The sequence below is a fragment of the Homalodisca vitripennis genome, chromosome 4 (assembly GCF_021130785.1).
Source record: "Homalodisca vitripennis isolate AUS2020 chromosome 4, UT_GWSS_2.1, whole genome shotgun sequence".
NCBI lineage: Eukaryota > Metazoa > Arthropoda > Insecta > Hemiptera > Cicadellidae > Homalodisca > Homalodisca vitripennis.
The window spans coordinates 86,936,802-86,955,895 of NC_060210.1; the positions used below are offsets into that span (position 1 = coordinate 86,936,802).

Below are 19,094 nucleotides of genomic sequence, written 5' to 3' on the forward strand. Positions count from 1 at the left end.
GAGATGCAGAGATAACTGCTTTGAATTGTAAAAAATTAAAATTTGATTTGTATTATCTGGATAGTAAAGTCTATGCTTAACAGTGATTACAGAAACAGTTGAAACAAAATTTGCTGTTTCTCTTAAGCTTACTCTATGCTTTAAAACTATAAATGTAAAGAAATTTAAAAGTGGTAATTAAATGATATAAACATATATTTCTTTTGTTGCATTATATATGTTTACAAAGAGCAGCTGATTCAATTTGAACAGGCCCTTTCACTTAATAACATATGTTTGCTGTAATGCATTTCTTACGGGTATTTCCGTAACTTTTAGAGACCAGTGGGGCGGAATCCTGAATCGGGAACGGGATAAAAAAAGTATCCTATGTGTTTCTCCCAGTTCTTAGCTACCTCCCTACCAATTTTCAGCCAAATCGGATCAGCCGTTCTTGACTTATAAATAGTGTAACTAACACGACTTTCTTTTATATATATAGATTACTATTTTAGGGAAACACTATCAATGTTCAGTAGCATCGTAGACAGTACACAGAATCTATTAAAAATATGGTTTTATTCCTGTTGATTATATTTAATTACACATTTCATAATCTTGGTTTGAATTGATGGCATTAGTATTGTATGTTTACATCCCTGGACTATGGGTATGATAAGTTTAATTACTGATATGTTATTGGCAAAAAAACTTGACCAAAATACATCAGCTCAAAATGGTATACCCGGAGGATCATTCCATAATTTTTAATTGATGGAAAATTTGTAATATTCCGGTTCGTAATTTATTAAACTGATAACCAGATAAGTATTTCCTTGTTTCAGTTTGTGTTCATGCTATCCGCCCTATGTATAAGTGAAGTACTTGGAAGCCACAGCGTCCACCATGGGCCAATCAACGTACCACACGTTCTTCACAGCGGGTATTTGGCAGACACTCATGAGGTAGCAGCGGCCAAGAGCGCTCATCTTGCTGCTCTGGCTACACAGTCTCACGGTCACGGGTACGGAGGTAGTTATGGATACAATCATGAAGAAGGATACAGCGGCTTTTACGGAGGAGAATACGGTCAAGCAGATTTTAGGTATCACGGACCCATCGCTATTCCTCATGTACTCCATGACGGGACACATCGCAGATACTCACGAGGTAGCCGCTGCCAAGGGTGAACATTTCGCCGCTGTAGCCAAGGCCGAATCATACTCTGGATATGGACTCGATTACAGTGGTCGATATGCCGGAGGATATGGCGAGTATTCTGGAGCTTACAGTGGAGCTCATTATGTCGCTCCTTACCACGGACCTCACGCCAAGCCTGTTGTACTCAAGTCTGGATATCTGGCAGACACTAATGAGGTTGCTGCTGCCAAACAACACCATCTTGAAGCTCTGTACAAGGCCAACCACCATGATCGTTATCTGTAGTAATTTTCCTTATAGCTGGTAATAAATTGTATTAAATGTTACTCTCGTATGTTATTCTCTTTATATACTTTTGTTATTCTGAAGGGAATGGCATTTTTTTATGTATAGAAAATTCATTTCTCTAAGAAACATTTTATTAAAAAACATTTCGTTTCTTACAATATCTTACATATTATGCAACAAATAGTTTAATTCTGTCTTCAAAGGCCATTTCCTTGTAAAAAAATAACTTTGTCATAAAAAAACTCAATAAATATTTTTTATAATTTAAATGATTAAATAAATATTATTGCTGTAATATGGTGGTCAAACATAGTTGTCTTGCTACTCTGTAATATTTAGTTTGCAATTTCAAGACAGTTAGGCAGTAAAGCATCGTAGGTAGTTAAAACTACAAATAAAGATTAAATTTAGGGTAATCTGCAACGATCCAGAAGGTTATGAATAGTTTATGCATTTAGATTAAAACATAAAAAAGTACTTTTGGATACACATTAGATGTTATTTTGTTTCCATTAGTTATTTTGCATAATTATTGTGTCAGAATTACTGGAATGAAAATTTTAAAGAGTTCTTTATTATGCAGGGTACGAATAAGTCACACTATATGTAACGTAACAGGTGCCGCTGAGGTTGCATTCAAATTTTAGGTTGTACTATTTATGTCATTAGGCTGCATGTGTCAAACGTTAAAATGTCATATGATTGCACTTAGTTTCTTTATACATTTATTTATTCTATTACCTTCTTGTTACCGTTACGGTTATTAATAAGACTAATAAAAAATTTTCACTAACGCTTAGCCAACCCCCTTTGAGTGACATGTACCATCATCAAAGTCGATGTTGCTAATGAGAACATCAAGCTTCATGGAAATTGTATTATAGGCGAGTTAGTTCTCGAAACATTATGCGGACATACATATATACAGAAGTGAAATTTGTTCAGTTCATCGAGCATAAGCTTTTCCAATATGGTTAATTATATCAAAAACATGTGTTAACTAAACCAGATAAAACTATTATATGGCTACCTACAAGAACGTTTTGAATAAATGTTATGAATTACTAACCTAATACCTAACCAGATAGGCTAAGTTATAATAAATGAAGTTTATTTAAATATGAAAAACATAATATTTAAGTGACAATGCAATGAATATAATCAGCTATGAAGAGCTATGTTTATAGTATTTCTTCAAGTTTAAACTAAAAAAAAAAATATTTACAATTCAACAAGTGAATTTATTTAGTATTAGCGGTTACCTATGCGTTAGACCGAGTAGGCTTTGGACATGTATGAGAAACATGTGGTTCGAGAGAGAATTATATTTCCGACGCTAATTTCGAGTTGCCTTACTGTCACGATCAAGAAAATGACCATTGTAATACTCTGGTATTTTCTTTGTTTCATAGTTAATTTGGCCCTAATTCCTATTCAATGAAAATGTATACAGCCGTAAGTACACAAGAAAAGGAAGCCTAATTCTGTCTAAAGGCAATAAAGATGAGTTTTATAACAGACTTTATGTTTATAGTAAAAGTCTTTTATATCCACATTACAGATCCGAAATTTGCTAAAATTTCCAGTTAAAAGTATATTTAATAAAACTTTTCTCACCTGGATATTTTTTTCTGAATAATAACTCGTATAATTTACAAATACTTCTGGTTTTGATGATAAAAAACTGAGAGGTATGGATTAGTGCCATAATAAAAAGACCTACAAATAACAAGCAATGGCCGTCCAGCTCAGAGCAGCACTTCAGGTCTAGCTAGAATATTACTAAACAGATTTAGATGACAAATCGATAATGCTGGAAAAGAAATGGGATCCATAATCAGAGAACATAAAGCTGTGTGCAGAGATCTACACGGTGAGTTACAACAATAGAGGATGGTTCATTAATGTTCATTAAACGACATTTTGTAATATTACTCCAAACTTCAAATTAAAATACTCATAAGTAATCGATGAGTGACTTTATTTATAATTTTTGGAACGTTCAATTATAAGAAATTATCTTATTTAAAAATACATATTTAATAAAACTATTTTAGAACTATACGTGGAGGCTAACAGGATAAAGAAGGCGTATGATCGCTTTCAGCATGCAAGTTTCAGGTTTACTGAAACCCATTGGGTCTTGTTCATCCTATTAATTAAAAACCTATTTATGCTCAAGAAAGTGCCTTTATTATAATCCAAATCACCCTCAACATTTTTGAAGTTAGATTAGTACAAAGTTTGTTCAAGAAGATTTATAAATTTTTGACATAACAAAGATAAAATAAAAAAAAACACAACTGACTTTTTGACTAAAAGTATTTATCCCAGATTATTTACTGAAGGAGCTAAAAATGAAATAAAATATTGCAATGTGCAATGTTTCATGTGTCAAAGGAAAATCTTAAAAAAAACGAAAAATAAATTCTAAATTGAACATAAGTACTGTTATAACTCATATAACGATTTACCATATTATTTAATAAATTAAAATGAGATAAATAAAAAAATCAAATATATGACACAAAAAAACAAACAATATGATTTATAACATTGAATGTTGATGCAAAAACATGTATAGTGGACAAACGTCAAGACCTTTATAAATTACTATGAAGAACGCATTTGTGATTATACAAATTGAAACATTGAAAAATATAAACTTTGTGGAACATGTTATAAAGGAAAACCATCACCTATATGGAATTTCGAGTCACCGATATGGAAACTTCATGGACAGAAATAAAAAATTGGAAGTGCACATATGAAGGTTTTAAAAGATGAATGTATCTCGCACCCCTCCCTGAATCTCAGTGATATTTTCCTTACTAAGGTAAAGGAGAAATCCAGTCAAAAATTAAAAACTGTAATTCCACATAATACTTTTACAATTTATTATTTTGTTCTTTTTACTAATAATTTAAATTTTATTTCACAGCTTTATATTATTTTGTATTTGGAACCTGACGCTACTACAGGCTTGACTTTTGAATCTAATGTCAAGTTCGTCTGAAAAGAAAAAAATCAGAGCCGTATAACCTCAAAACGAACTTTTTAAATTGGTTTGACATAAACAATATCTAGACTTTAAGATTTAGTGTAATCTAGATAAAGAAGTGTTCTTGTTGTCTCATTTGGTGCACATTTGAGTACACTACGATGTTTTGACACGATCCCTAAACACGGTGGAGCAACCGAGTTCTCCATACGTAACTTAGCTAGGTTGGAAAGGGTTAACTCAACGTGCATGTGAAGTTTAGCTTTAGTTTTACTTTCATTTTGTGCAGCGACTGGAATCTAACGCTGTCACAGACTTGATTTTAGATGCAGATATCTTCGTTTTGTTTGTTTGTAACCAATGGTTCACGATTGTACTCAGCTAGGTTAGAAATAGGACTGTTCTAATATTTTCTTGTTGGTATTACGGTAACTCGTAAAAGCAACGTAAAATACTTTCTCCGTGGGGGAATGGCATCCTCATCGGCATCAGCCACTGTCCCAGATGGGATCGTGGGTGATGTACCATCCTCGTCTTGTGCTGCAACTTCTAAGGGAGTGGCAGGGCAAGGGGAGGAAGCCACCTTCCCTTGTCACTATTCCAGTGACAAGGGTAGAAAACCTTTTCCCCCTCTTGGTTTGGCCCTGAAATTGAGAGTAGCTACCTATCCCTTCCTTTCCTGATGGTCCCACCCCTACTTTACCAACAACCCCAGACTAAGGTGTTATGCGACCCGTGCTGAGAGTCTCGTGGCACTGGGGGTATATTCAGTGTCTACAACGGAGCCTTCTGGGAACCAGGGGACACCCAGTCGTAATTACCCTTATCTTCCTAATCGGGTCACTGGGAAGATGGACCGCAAATACCCGGTTCTCGTGGGATCAGAATGGAGAATGAACTAAACCAAAACAAAACCAAAACTGAAACTCAAGAGGTAAGCGAAACTCAACCAGAAGAGCTACCGATTGAACAACTAAGAGTGTCTGAGATGACCCCAATGGAGGAAGACAGACTTCTCTTGTCAGAAGGCGAAGTTCGGCCGGAAGAGCCAAAAAAGAAGCGGCTCTCGAGAGGCGAACTACGAAAGCGGAGGATAGAAGAGGCTATCGCTAGAGGTGAGCCGATAATCCCCCGGAAAGAAAGGCAGAAGAGGTGGGAAGAGAAAAACCGAGCTCTGATGAAACCAAACAACGAAGCCGGTTCCTCAAAAGGGAACTTGGTTGTTGTTGGGGCCTCAGAGCAAGGGAAAACTCATTCCGCACAAGCCCAAAAACAACAAACCCCAAGCTATGCAGGTGTGAAAGAGGCAGCGATCGCAGCTGACACCTGAAGAACAAGCAAAGGGAGGGGAGAAGGAAAAGAAGGAAGGGGCATGATGGAGGTGTCACTAAGAAGACACCCGAAACATATGCCCGAAAGGATCTCTGTGGAGAAGCTGGCTATTGTCCGGCTCGAACACCCAGAAGTGAAGCTATCGACGGAAGAAGCCAACAACCTGAAGAAAGTGCTGGGCAAACGCGCCTTTAAGGGCAAAAACGTTAGGATGTCCAGCTGTCATGTTGAAGGTTGGAGCGATAGTGGTCGGCTGTGTTAACACAGAAACAAAGGTGTGGCTAGAGAAGCAGGTCCAGGAGCTGAGTCCTTTCGAAGGGGTTCAGCTGAAAATGGGCCCAGCTAAAAGTCTGGTAAGGATGTTTAAAGTATCCACTTTTATCCCTAAGGACATCGAGGTGGACAGCAAGCAAGAGCTGTTCGAAGCCCTCAAAAACCAGAATGACCTTGACACGGATCAATGGACTGCTGTTGGAGGGAAATCTAGTACCAACGGCGAATTCCTGGTCCTTCATGTGGACGAAGACTCCATGAAGAAGCTGAAGACTCTGGCGATGCGCCCATTTTTGGGCAGTGACAGGATCACCTTCAAGCTGCAGGGAGGTAATGATCAATAGTGGATGACAGCGGTGCTCCAGATAAACTTACACCACAGCAGAGCAGCTACGGCAACACTCTGCCAGAATATCCTGGCTGACGACATAGGCGTGGTCCTGATCCAAGAACCATGGACCATTGGCAGCCGTGTGATGGGGATGAGCACCGCTAAAGGTAATTTGATATATATGATTCTGGGCAGTAGTAACAACCTAGAGCATGTATATATGTCAGTAACAAAATCAAAATCACTAAAAATGGCCACAAACGTGTTCTAGAGACACAGCCGTGACAGAGGTTCACTTGCAGACAGGTGATGGCAACATCAGAATCCTGTTTGCATCAGTTTACCTCCCATACGATTCTCCAGAACCACCGCCAACTGCGGAGATGAGGCGGATTGTGGAGTTCGGAACCCTTACGCGGAGGCACCTGATTGTCGGTTGTGACGCGAATGCCCACCACACCGCTTGGGGGAGCAGCAACATCAACAATCGGGGTGAATGCCTCTTGAATTTCATAGTAGAATCTAACTTAGTTATTATGAATCAAGGCCGTAAACCTACTTTTGTACAAAGAAGAGGTTACAGGGGTAAGAGAAGAGGTCTTAGATTATAAACTCTGACTAGCAAACTATATTGCAACTAAAGTTTTAAAACTGGAGTGTGCTAGATGAAGCATCTGCTTCAGATCATAAGTATATCTCCTTTGACATGAGGTCGTATAAAATAAAGGAGACCTATAGAAACCCAAAGAAAACAGATTGGGTAGCTTTCAATGCAGAGCTAAAAAACAATCTAGTAAGGGAAAATGGGTATCAGGGGCAAGGGGTCGAGGACATGGCGAACTCTTTGAAAAACGCCATGATAGAATCGTACCACAAAGCCTGCCCCGTTATTGAGAAAAACTCAAGGAAAAAAGCATGTTGGTGGAACCAGGGGCTGGAAACCTTGAGGAAAAACCTTCGCAGAGCATATAATACATGCAAACGTGCAGGGAACTGGGATAGGTACTCTGCTGCCCTAAGAGAGTACAATAAAGAGGTGAGAAGAGCTAAGAGAAACTCGTGGAGAGAATTCTGTCAGAGTATTGATAAGGCTCCTGACTGCGCAAAACTCCAAAAAGTCCTAGCTCGAAGCCCCACAAATGCGGTGGGTACTATACTTAGGGAAGATGGGACTCACACCAAGGATCCTGAGGAGGACTCTTCAGTGTTTACTGAATACACACTTCCCAGGATCGTTTCAAACCAGTGAAACAGTTGTTAGTGAATGGCGGCGAGAACCTAGAGATAGCTCGTCTAAGGTGGACTGGAACTGTGCAAAGACTGTCATCAACTACTTAGGGATAAAACGGGCCTTGGAGTCTTTTAAGCCGTTCAAATCACCAGGTACCGATGGCATTTTTCCCGCTTTACTGCAGGAGAGTGGGGACTTGGTGATACCCCTGCTCCTACGACTGTTTAGAACTAGTCTAGCGACAGGAGTCATACCCTCATCTTGGAGGACCTCTAGGGTTTATATTATCCCGAAGCCAGGCAAACCCTCCTATGAGGTTGCAAAGGCTTATAGACCAATAAGCCTAACATCCTTCTTTGTCAAGACCATGGAGAAGGTTCTGGATAGGCATTTAAGGGACACAGTCCTCATCAATCGTCCCTTACATCCAAATCATCAACATGCCTATCAGAAAGGTTAAATCTAGTGAAACAGCCCTACACTGTCTGGTTGGCAAGATTGAGCAAGCTATTGAACAAAAGGAAATAGCTTTAGCAGTGTTCCTGGACAATAGAAGGAGCTTTTGATAATACGAGTACTCACTCTATAGTGTCTAAGCTTACATCCAGGGGTACGGAGAAAACTGTTGTTAGGTGGATAAGTAACATGCTTAAGAGCAGAAGAGCACAGGCATCTCTGTGCGGAAATCACAAGAGAGGGTCAAAACGCAGCGAGGATGTCCACAAGGAGGTGTATTATCACCAAGCCTGTGGAACATAGTTGTGGATGACTTACTCTGGACTCTGAATGAACAGGGTATGTATGCTCAAGGCTATGCAGATGATGTTGTTATACTCATAAGAGGTAAGCATATGGTAACGTGTCTGGAAATGATGCAGCGAGCACTGGCCATTGTGGAGCGATGGTGTGACGAAGAAGGACTTGTAGTAAATCCTTCTAAGACCGTCATGATACCATTTACAAGAAGAAGGAAACTGGAAATCACACAGCCAGTCCTATGTGGGGGCCAGAAACAGTTAAGCAGGGAGTTCAAATATCTAGGTGTCAAACTGGATGATAAACTCACCTGGAATTGTCATCTGGAATACATAATCAGGACGATCTCAGACTACATTGATGATGGTTGAGACGTGCAGTAGGATGCACATGGGGGCTTAGACCCGACATGTCACACTGGCTGTACACCAGAGTCATTAGGCCAATGATGGTGTATGGGCTCCAGTGGTATGGTGGCCAAAAGTCCAACAGGTGACTGCCGCAAAAAAACCTGTCAAAGGTACAGCGGTTGGCATGCTTGGGGACAACGGGTGCCATGAGAGGAACACCAACCGCTGCTATGGAAATAGTAGTGCTAAATCTCCCACCCCTAGACATATTCGTCATAGGAGAGGCTAGGATGGCTGCCTACAGACTGAAGTGCAATGGGAACTGGCCATTATCACCATGCTAGTAAGCACTCAAGATCGTTGACATTCTCAAACTGGATATTCTAGAAATGATGTCTGACAGAATGGCAAAGGTTACGGACTGGGAAAAAACCATTTCAAGTCAACATTGTTGAGAGGAAGGAATGGTCAAAAGGTGAGCCTGACTACATGAAGAAGGCTCTAACCTGGTACACGGACGGGTCAAAGACTCTGAAGGGTACTGGGGCAGGGGTCTGGGGAGCCAGACCGAGGGTTAACTTAAACTTTTAGCCTAGGTAAACTGGCAACTGTCTTTCAGGCTGAAGTTACAGCCCTTGCAGAATGTGCAAGAGTTAATGTGGAAAGGGGCTACAAAAGGCAAAAACATCTACATTAACTCGGACAGCAGGGCTGCTCTGCAGGCCTTGGCCAACCATGACTGTTAATTCGAAGGCAGTCTGGGAATGCCATAAGGTCTTGAAATTGCTGGCGAAAAACCAATAAAGTTATTCCAAATTGGGTGCCTGGACATAGAGGAAATCACAGGAAATGAAGGGGCAGACGGTTGCGCTAACTTGGGAGCCAACCGTTCTTCTTACCGGTCCTGAACCAACGTGTGGGGTCTCATATAACTTAGCACGTAGATCAGTTACCAAGTGGATGGCTAAAAAACACCTACAACATTGGAGGAGAAACACTGAGGGGAATGTACAGGCAAAGCGGATGTCAAGGGACCATCAAGGAACATTGCAGCAGATGCCCTTAGAATGAGTAGAACGGAGATAAGAAAGGTGACTGGTTTTATTACAGGTCATTGGATATTCCGAAGTCATCCTGAACAGAATAGGTATTACAGTTCAGGAGAAACACTGTGCAGGAAATGTGGCGAGGCTGACGAAACAGCCAAGCACGTCATATTTGAATGTCCGGCATTACAGAGCAAACGCTCAAGATCCCTAGGTGTTCTTATGCATACGGAAGAGGGGTTGGACACAGGAAAGCATTGTTCAGAAGATCTCATGGTTTTGTTAAAGTCCTGGGATTTGATACAGCTTAAACCTGGGAGAGGGTGCACAATAAGACGGATGGCTGAGAGGGCAACTACCAGGCCTAGGAAACCTGGCCCTCTGTTAAAAAAAAAAAAAAAAAAAAAAAAAAAAAAAACGTTATAAATACTCAGTAACACTTAGTAAAATCTCATAAAGTGGCATGCACCATCATTAAACTCAATATTGAATGTAGAAACTAGGATACCCAATACAAAGTTTCAAAGTCTGCAGGTCACCTCGTTTTCAAGATATCGTGTGGAAAAACAGACAAAAATATTTTTTACAATCAATCTATTGATGAGCTACGCTAATACTCAGCCAATAAAGACAATAAGAAACTCAGCTGTGTCGTAGGTTGTTTAAAAGTTTGAGAATCAACATCATATTATCCAATATAATTCCTCTTCAATACATTAAATGGTATCTTTATTAGTTTTAAAATATATAACTCATTTCATTCTCGATATATAAATAATAGAAGGAATATATACCGTCACTGATGTTCCATGTTAAAGTCTTTTATTAGTGAGTTTGTTTACACATTTATTTATTCTTCTGTTTCACGTTGCCATCATGAATACCAATAAGACCATAGTAAATGTATTTCAGTGGGTAACATGCACAATGATGAAAATCAGTGTTCCTCATATTATAAAAATGAAACTTCATGCTCAATATCTCAGATCTATACAGGGCCATTATGTAAGTTTGTTCATTAGTTATAAGTTGACCATAATAGTAAATATATAGAATGATCTAATATCTTACATAAACAACGTTCAGAATTCTGTGCAAATAGTTTATTTTAATTTATACCAACATTCAAGAAAACATTAATGATGATAATGATCATGGTTAGTTGGCCTTGTGCAGAGCTTCAAGATGATGATGTTTGGCAGCAGCGACCTCGTGAGTGTCGGCCAGATATCCAGGACTTGAGTACGACAGGCTTGGCGAGAGGTCCGTGGTATAAGGAGCGATCGATATAGTGAGCTCCACTGTAAGCTCCAGAATACTTGCCATACCCTCCGGCATATCGTCCGCTGTAATCGTGTCCGTATCCCGAGTGAGCCTTGGCCTTGGCTACAGCGGCGAAATGCTCGGCCTTGGCAGCGGCTACCTCGTGAGTGTCTGCGATGTGTCCGTCATGGAGTACATGGGGAATAGCGATGGGTCCGTTATACCTGAAATCTCCATGACCGTAGTCTCCTCCATAAGAGCCACTGTTATCCTTTATCATGGATTGTATCCATAATTCCCTCCGTACCCGTAACCGTGAGACTGCGTAGCCAGAGCAGCAAGATGAGCGCTCTTGGCCGCTGCTACCTCATGAGTGTCACTGCTAAGTACCCACTGTGAAGAACGTGTGGCACGTTGATTGGTCCATGGTAATAAATGTGGCTTCCAAGTACTTCACTTGCACATAGGGCGGGTTAGGAAAAAGAGAATCTGAAACGGAGATAAAAGGATATATGTGTTTATTAGTTGAAATATTCAGTACGTCACGCCTAAAAAAACAAAAAGAAGTACTAAATGAGAGCTCTGTAAAATGAATAGTCCTAATAGTTGATGTATGTAACTTCAAAATATGTAATATATTTTATTTAAACAAATGGATGTTGAAGAACAAAGCCACACTACTCTTATAATTTATTATAAGTATAAAACACACAACTTTTCAAAACATCCACTTGAGTATGTAGTTGTAAACAATACAATTATGTAACTAATATTTTTTTTAATTAGGTTACATTTTTAATATTCCTTATTTAATCAAATCAAAGTTTGAAATGGATACTTACTTTATTTTGAACTTGAATTAGTTTTATACTTTAAACAACATCTTTGAAACAAAAACGATAGTACGGCGATTCAAATAGATTTAGCAAATTATTGACAGTGCGATTGATTATTGATTCTTTTCCTATATAATAAATAAAGTAAAAAAAAATAAATACTAATTTAGAGAAAACAGAGTGTCATAGGTATTAAAGCTCCTTTACAAATAAATACTTCCCACCAATATCTTGCACACTTCATGAAAACATCACTCACCCAAGATATCATGGTGGCTGAAGATGCAGACTGTGCTGTTGTCAGGAGTATTACGGTATAAATACTGAGTGAGTGTACCAACATCCTCTCTCTTACTTCTATAGGAATGTGGAACTTCCTCAACTACGAGCTTGTTAACTCTTATCAAAATATTTATTTTCGTTGCTTTGATTTAGCCTTTTATTTGTTGTTCTCTAATATTAACTATATCGTACATAATATTTTTGTACAATAAGAAAATTGGATTTCTGGTTTGTAATAAAGATGAGGTGTTTCCTACATAAACTCAGCCCAATCAATGAGCATGTACGATTTCAATAAATATTGTGATCATGACGTGTATGTTTATAACTGTAAAATTACCGATCTCTAACCTATTCAGAGAGTTAGTTTAGATACAATAAAAATAAAATAAAAATAAATTATTTTTAAACTTAACGTGAACATAAATAATGCATGTTTAACATTTTCACAAGAAAATTAAGAAGCAGTTTTTTTTATTAATAATTATTGTTTAATTTGGTATGCCAAAACTGTTAAACATATGACTTTAATTGTTTAAAGTGAGACCCTGTTATATTGACTGATCTTTCGATTCTTACATTTGAACTTACTCAGGTAAGTCATTTGACTTACTACAGCCTATCACTGAAATGGCTTGAGAACTTTGAGAATGATATCTCCAAAATGAACAGAACCCATTTGTAATTTTGCATGAAGCTTTATTCTTGTATAATGAACACTGACTTCGATGATGGTGTATGTCCACTCCATAAGATTTGGCCAAAGCGTTAACTAATATTTTCACATTGGCCCTATTGATAACCATGATGTCTAAGAAAACATAGCAGAATAAATAGACTTGTAAACAAGCTAAGTATAACCGTATGAGATTTTTCAATACATGTAAACTGTGTATTAATACATCTAACTTATTCTGGAATCAGAGGATATTAACTCAATATAAACAATTTCTATTTTTTTATTAGGAGAATGTAAAAGTTTAGTTTCTGTTATGATTTTCCGTCAGCCTATCTATTCGCAGCGTGTAGGGAATGATATGTAGTATCGATCTGAAATCTTGCATGCAACGTCAGTGAAGACGATTACTCGCCACGCAACACAGTTCAACTGCCGTGGCGTCGCGTCCGTCCATCCATAGTATGAACGTCCGCTTACGCCGCGATGGTCTCGAATCCCGTCAAACTACCAGGACACGCATCCGCGTCCGCGGCCAACGCCACCGTCTTTCTAGGAGGGTGGAAGCTCAGTACCGTACACAATAAAATGTCGTCTGTGCCGGTATTTTGTAGTGAACCAGGAGACTCTACTTTACGTTCAGCAGTTCCTTGGCTGGGTTATTCCAGCAGCGATAATAGCAGCAGTGATGACGATTTGGTGTTATTATATTGAGTGGCACAAAGAGATCACTGGGTACATCCTATCAATAAAAAACGAAGGATGTTTGGCGAGTACCATCATTTAATGCATGACCTTGAAGCCGATTATGACAAAATTTCGTATTAATCTTAGGCTAAACAAGGAACAGGTTTGACAAAGTTTTAGATTTAATTGACCAAGGCGCTTTATTCGCATGCGCGAGCCATCGTAGCTTCGCCGACGTCGGCCAAGAATTGCTCCAGCCGCATTATCCCAGCAGACGGCGGCCGACGCGACGAACGTTGCGCCACGTCGGTTATGTCAGTGTGACTTGTCCTATTTGACAACATGGTTTAGCGATTATTTTAAAAATCCATTCGCAGATGTACGGAACGCGACTCCACGGCAGTGTGACATGGCCTTCACTCCTAGTATATATCGTATAGAGCGAACATATAACCCATCAACATGTGAAATTTCATGTCTTTCCTGTGTATCCTTAAAAGTAGCGCATTGAATGTTTGGTATTAGTAATCGTTGTAGTTTTAAACTAATGGTGTTACAGCCTTTTAAATTAACTATGTAACTAACTTTTCTTAAGGCAATGAATGTAGATACTTTTATCACTCCAGTAGGGACTTAGGTATTTCAAGATGGTTTTATGGCACCTTATAACCAAGCAAAGGGGAAAAGGATGAAAAAACAAGGTAATGGATTCCTCTTTGTTTTATTTATATAACAAATTACTGAAGAGAATGACATGTTGTTATTAAGAACATATTTCTTTCCCTTATATTATAATTTGATATAAAACTATAGTATTCTTAATTTATAAATAATTATTTCTGTCTGAAAGGTCTATTGTTTGTGGCTGTTAATACAAATACCAAATTACAATTAATTGTATTGTTTGTTGTTAAATGATGGATGGTAAAACATAGTTATCTCATTTATCTTGCTTCCAATTAAAGGCAATGTGTCTAAAAAAGATAGCAATATTTTGGCTTTAAGATTCATAAATACCATTACCTCATTTCAACCATAAACTTAAAATGTGAATGGAAATTATTCATAAACAATAAAAACAATAAGCTTGTTCCGTCAATTATTGCCTCCAGGTATTTGTAACTGTACATAGCACCTAAAGAGTAAGATTAGTTTAGATTAATGTTTCTTCTCTTAGGATCTAGAAAGGACATGAATAGCGTAACTATATCAGTCATACAGATCAGTACCTAAAAAAAAATGTTCAGTTATACCTACGATAATATATGTTGCCCATATTGTGTACTTTACGTAGTTATTGTATCAGAATTACTGGAACATAAAGATTCAATAGATCATTTAAATGCAAGTTAGGTGTACGCCACACTACTTGTATCGTAACAGATTTCGCTCAGGTGCATTCAAAATTTAAGTTACTGCTTTATTGATAGGTTACATTGTTCACTATGTAAGATATTAAATTTTCATACGATTATAATAAGTTTGTTTCAAAATTGAGTTATTTTGCTATGCTAACCCATAAGACCTATTGAAAAATGTTTATTAACTCTGAACTTAACTCCACGGAATGAAAAAATATTATATTTTCTATTAATTTTATTCATATTTTTGTAATATTTTTAAATTTCATATATTACATTTATCACTGATATTTAAATATTAAAGTAATACATGTTTTTTTCATACATACATATAAATACATTTTATGTTTTATGGGGAAAGCGCTTTTGAAATAAAATTTTTTTGAAGTAAAAAACCAGTACGAAAACGTTTACTCGCTGTCCACATCAGAGCATCGCTCTCGGTCTCCTTCATCTACTGCGCCTGAGCGAGAAAATTAAGAAGCACCGGCATCTGCCAACTGTAAAGCTGCAAAAAAAGATGGGACCGATCAAATGACAGAAAATAATAAAAAAAAATTATTAGTTTGGCACCTGGGTAAAGTCGGTTTTACCGGGGGGGGACCTAGCACGAAGGATTTTACGTGAACAACGTCTTTTTTCTCGGTCAGAATAATTTATTGATATGAATATTATTAAATTGCCACAATTAGGAGGAAAAACAAGGAATTGAATAAAAAATTAAGGGAAATTGCACTAAATTTTTAACTATAGGTATAATTATATTTCTGTTTACATAAAAACATTGTTTAACATAATTTGAAAATTAATTACAAAATTTGTTATTGTAAATGGTTTATATTAACGTGAATTAAAACATTTACTAAAATTGGGAAACAAATTTGACAATTTCTTGCTAAAACACAGTTAAAATTCTACCTCACGGCGCGTGGTGATTGGTCGGTATTAGTTCGTTTGGTTTGGTTTCGCACTGTTTATGACAGGTTAGTGAGGTTATATAATTTGTTATTTTAAATGTACTTTGACTAGCAATACCGACGCTGTTTCTTCTCAAATCGAGCTGAATTACGATTGATTTGACAGAAGGTGGGATTTAAACTAATAATTTACTTAACACATATCAACATTTTTTGTCAATAGTATGAAAACATTAACCTATAAAAACTCAGTTTCTCAAGCTTTTGTGTCAATCTAACAACTTAATTCAAATCAATCATAGTTTACGATAATTGAAAATATTCAGTGTACAATATTATTTACCTTAATTGTTTGATTGTTGTTGTAAAATGACGAAATCTAAGCACTCCACATTTTTCACGGAATATAACATAGGTTAATTCCACGCTCTTATCCCGTTGCGGCCGCGACCCACAGTGTATCTGCTTTATCCCGTGCGGATCCCGTGCGGCGGACCACTGGACGGGCCATCGTTAAACGTTTACCCGGGCGTTACACTTTTTCATGAGTGACTCCGAGGCCGCAACCTAATTTAAGGACCGTTGTCACGTCAAAAACACATCGAGGTTTTGGGGCTCTCAACAGTATACCTGTCTGTGTCCTGTTACCTCTAGTACACTATGGTACTTCTTGGAGCGATTTTCATGCATTTCGACACGTGTTTTAGGTTTAGCTGAGGAAAGGAAAGTTTTCGTCTGTTCTCTGTGTTCGCAATTCTAATAGAACGGTCTCGCACACAACCCCCCCCCCCCCACCCCCCCCCCCCCCCACCCCCCCCCCCCCCCACCCCCCCCCCCCCCCACCCCCCCCCCCCCCCACCCCCCCCCCCCCCCACCCCCCAATTTTCTTCTAACCCACTTTGTAGACAGCCCCAACTACGCTAAACCGATATCAGGACCTCGCGCGCTTTTGTTCCGGTATAGTAAAAATTTGATCCTTTTCGTGGTTATTAAAATTAGCCCTTTGATGCCAATAACGTTATAAAAATGAATGTAACGTAAAGTAAAGTTGTAAATAGTAAAGTAACGTACCCTTGAAGATCTTTTATTTTCTTGATTCAGATAGATAAAAGTTGTGGCGTCATCCTTATGGCGAACACGTTTTTATAAGTAATTTGTATCATTAAATGGATAATACCGTCGCGAATTTATTTTAGGCGAGTTCGCGTAGCTGATGTATCTCACGTGTTGTTTGAGTAGATGGCTACCACTTTCCCAACTACTCCTCTTCTAGGAATAACCGTTCTTAGACTACAGCTTCAAAGTCTCGTGCCAAAACGCCGACGCCCGTGTTGTGAGTCTACATATTGCGAAGGGAAGTGGAATCTTATTGCTTTATAAAGTAAAACATCGTAGGCATAATTCCACAGAACATTGGATATTTTGGGCCCACCTAGCAGATATACATTTTTAGTTCTTATATTCTAATTGGCAGCAACGTGGCATTACATACTTTTCCTTTACCATCTAAAAGTGGTGCTTGTAAGTATTCATAATTAAACTGAACCTATAAGTAAACTTTGCAATTCGAGGTATTTATTACTACGACCTCAGAAGTCACCACCCCCATGTGTTATCGTCATACGGTACACATATTTATTGCGCGACTCTGCTATTGATGTGCCTACTCTGCCATCAACTGGGTGAAACTGAGTGAAAACTCCACAATGCCTGCCATTAAGATTGAATATTTGTCTAAAGATGAGTTGGTATTTGAACTGATATCTACAGGTATTAAATTAAATAGTGATAGTACAGTAAATAAACTTAGAAAGTCCTTAAGACAGTGTTTGAGAAACAATATTTTTACCTACTGCAAGTAGCCTATTAAAAATAGATCACAATCAGGAAGTACAACTTCTCAGTGAAAAAGTGATTTTATTACAACATGGGTGCAGTGAATTGAACAGTGATAGTTCACCTTTAGAAATCACTAAATTTCAAAGAAAAATGTAAACATTTAATGAACCGTTTATTTTTAGACAACCAGCTAGAACTAAGTACTGTACAAAGTGAAACTTTATCAGCTTTAAAGTGTAGGCTAGTAAATTTTGAACAACACTTGGCTAAAAAACTTGCTACCTAAAGTGAACCTAGAACAGCTTTAAAGTGTTAGAAGCCAGTTTAAATGAATCATTAGAACAAGATGAGGCTATGGAACAGGCAGTGAAAGAACAAATAGGCTCTACATCTGTACAACACACCAACAATATCACAGCCTACTGCCAGTACCCCCACTTTGCCTATAAATGCCTATTTATAATGCAAACAATGATTTTATTAGTCAACCTATGTCTGGTTTAAATATGTTTAATAAGTTAAAACAACCCTGGTAGAACGTTATTTACAAAATTTTACAGTAAATAAATGGTTTTAATAATACCTGAGCTTATGAACTTTTTGAAAACTTTGTTAAAACTAAAATGTTAAACTAGCCTATCAGATAATGAAATTTTAGCATTGTTACCATGTTATGCAAAGGTTCCAATTTTTAGCCAAAATAATACAGTGTAAAGTCTGTAATGCCAAATGTCAACTATCTACATAGGGAATTAATTAGTGGCTTTTATCCCTGTAGGCCTAATTGAAAGACTTAGACTAGATTTAGTTTATAGGTCACAAAGGTTTGATGAGCCACTGTATGAATACATCTATGATATCAAAGAGCTCAGTCAAGTTTTATTGTGTAACATAAGTGAACAGGACTTGGTAACTTGTATAAAAAGAGGTATTAAGCCTACAGATAGAAATAAGTTAATTTTTGAAAACAATCCCTATTTGTTTTACAGATTTGGAAAAAATTGTGTATAGCTAGTAACAATATAACATTTATGACATGATAACTTTAAGGGGACAATTTAAGTAAGACATAATGTTAACAACATGTATCCACCACATGTTTGAACTTAGAAAAAGTAGGCCTACTGTCAAAAACCCAAAGTTATGTTTCAATTGTAATAGGCCTGGTCACTTAGCAAAAAACAGTTTTAGGAATCCAAAAAACTAGTTGGTAGGGGAGTGGTATTACACACGACACCTAAAAATATCCCTCCCCGGTTTCAGAAGTCTAAGAATAATAATTTTATAAATAGTAAGGCAGTAAGAAAAGAAAAACACTATTTTATGAGAGTCTATGGTAAGGTAATTAAAAATTGGAGTAAATTAAACTATATTAAAACCTAATTTAAGACTAAATGTTAGACAGTGTAACAATATGCCTTTAATTGAAGCTATAGTGGGTTAAAAATGTAAAAACAAACTGCTTATTAGATACTGGTGCTACAA

At 37.6% G+C, this 19,094-nt stretch overlaps 1 protein-coding gene across 1 annotated transcript; it reads left to right on the plus strand.

Moving 5' to 3' along the window:
* The first annotated feature begins 1,029 nt into the window (after nucleotides 1-1,029).
* LOC124361106 (cuticle protein 2-like) lies at nucleotides 1,030-1,425 on the plus strand. Its single transcript, XM_046815141.1, has one exon. It carries the CDS (start codon nucleotides 1,030-1,032, stop codon nucleotides 1,423-1,425), a length of 396 nt encoding a protein of 131 aa, XP_046671097.1.
* Nucleotides 1,426-19,094: the final 17,669 nt, after the last annotated feature.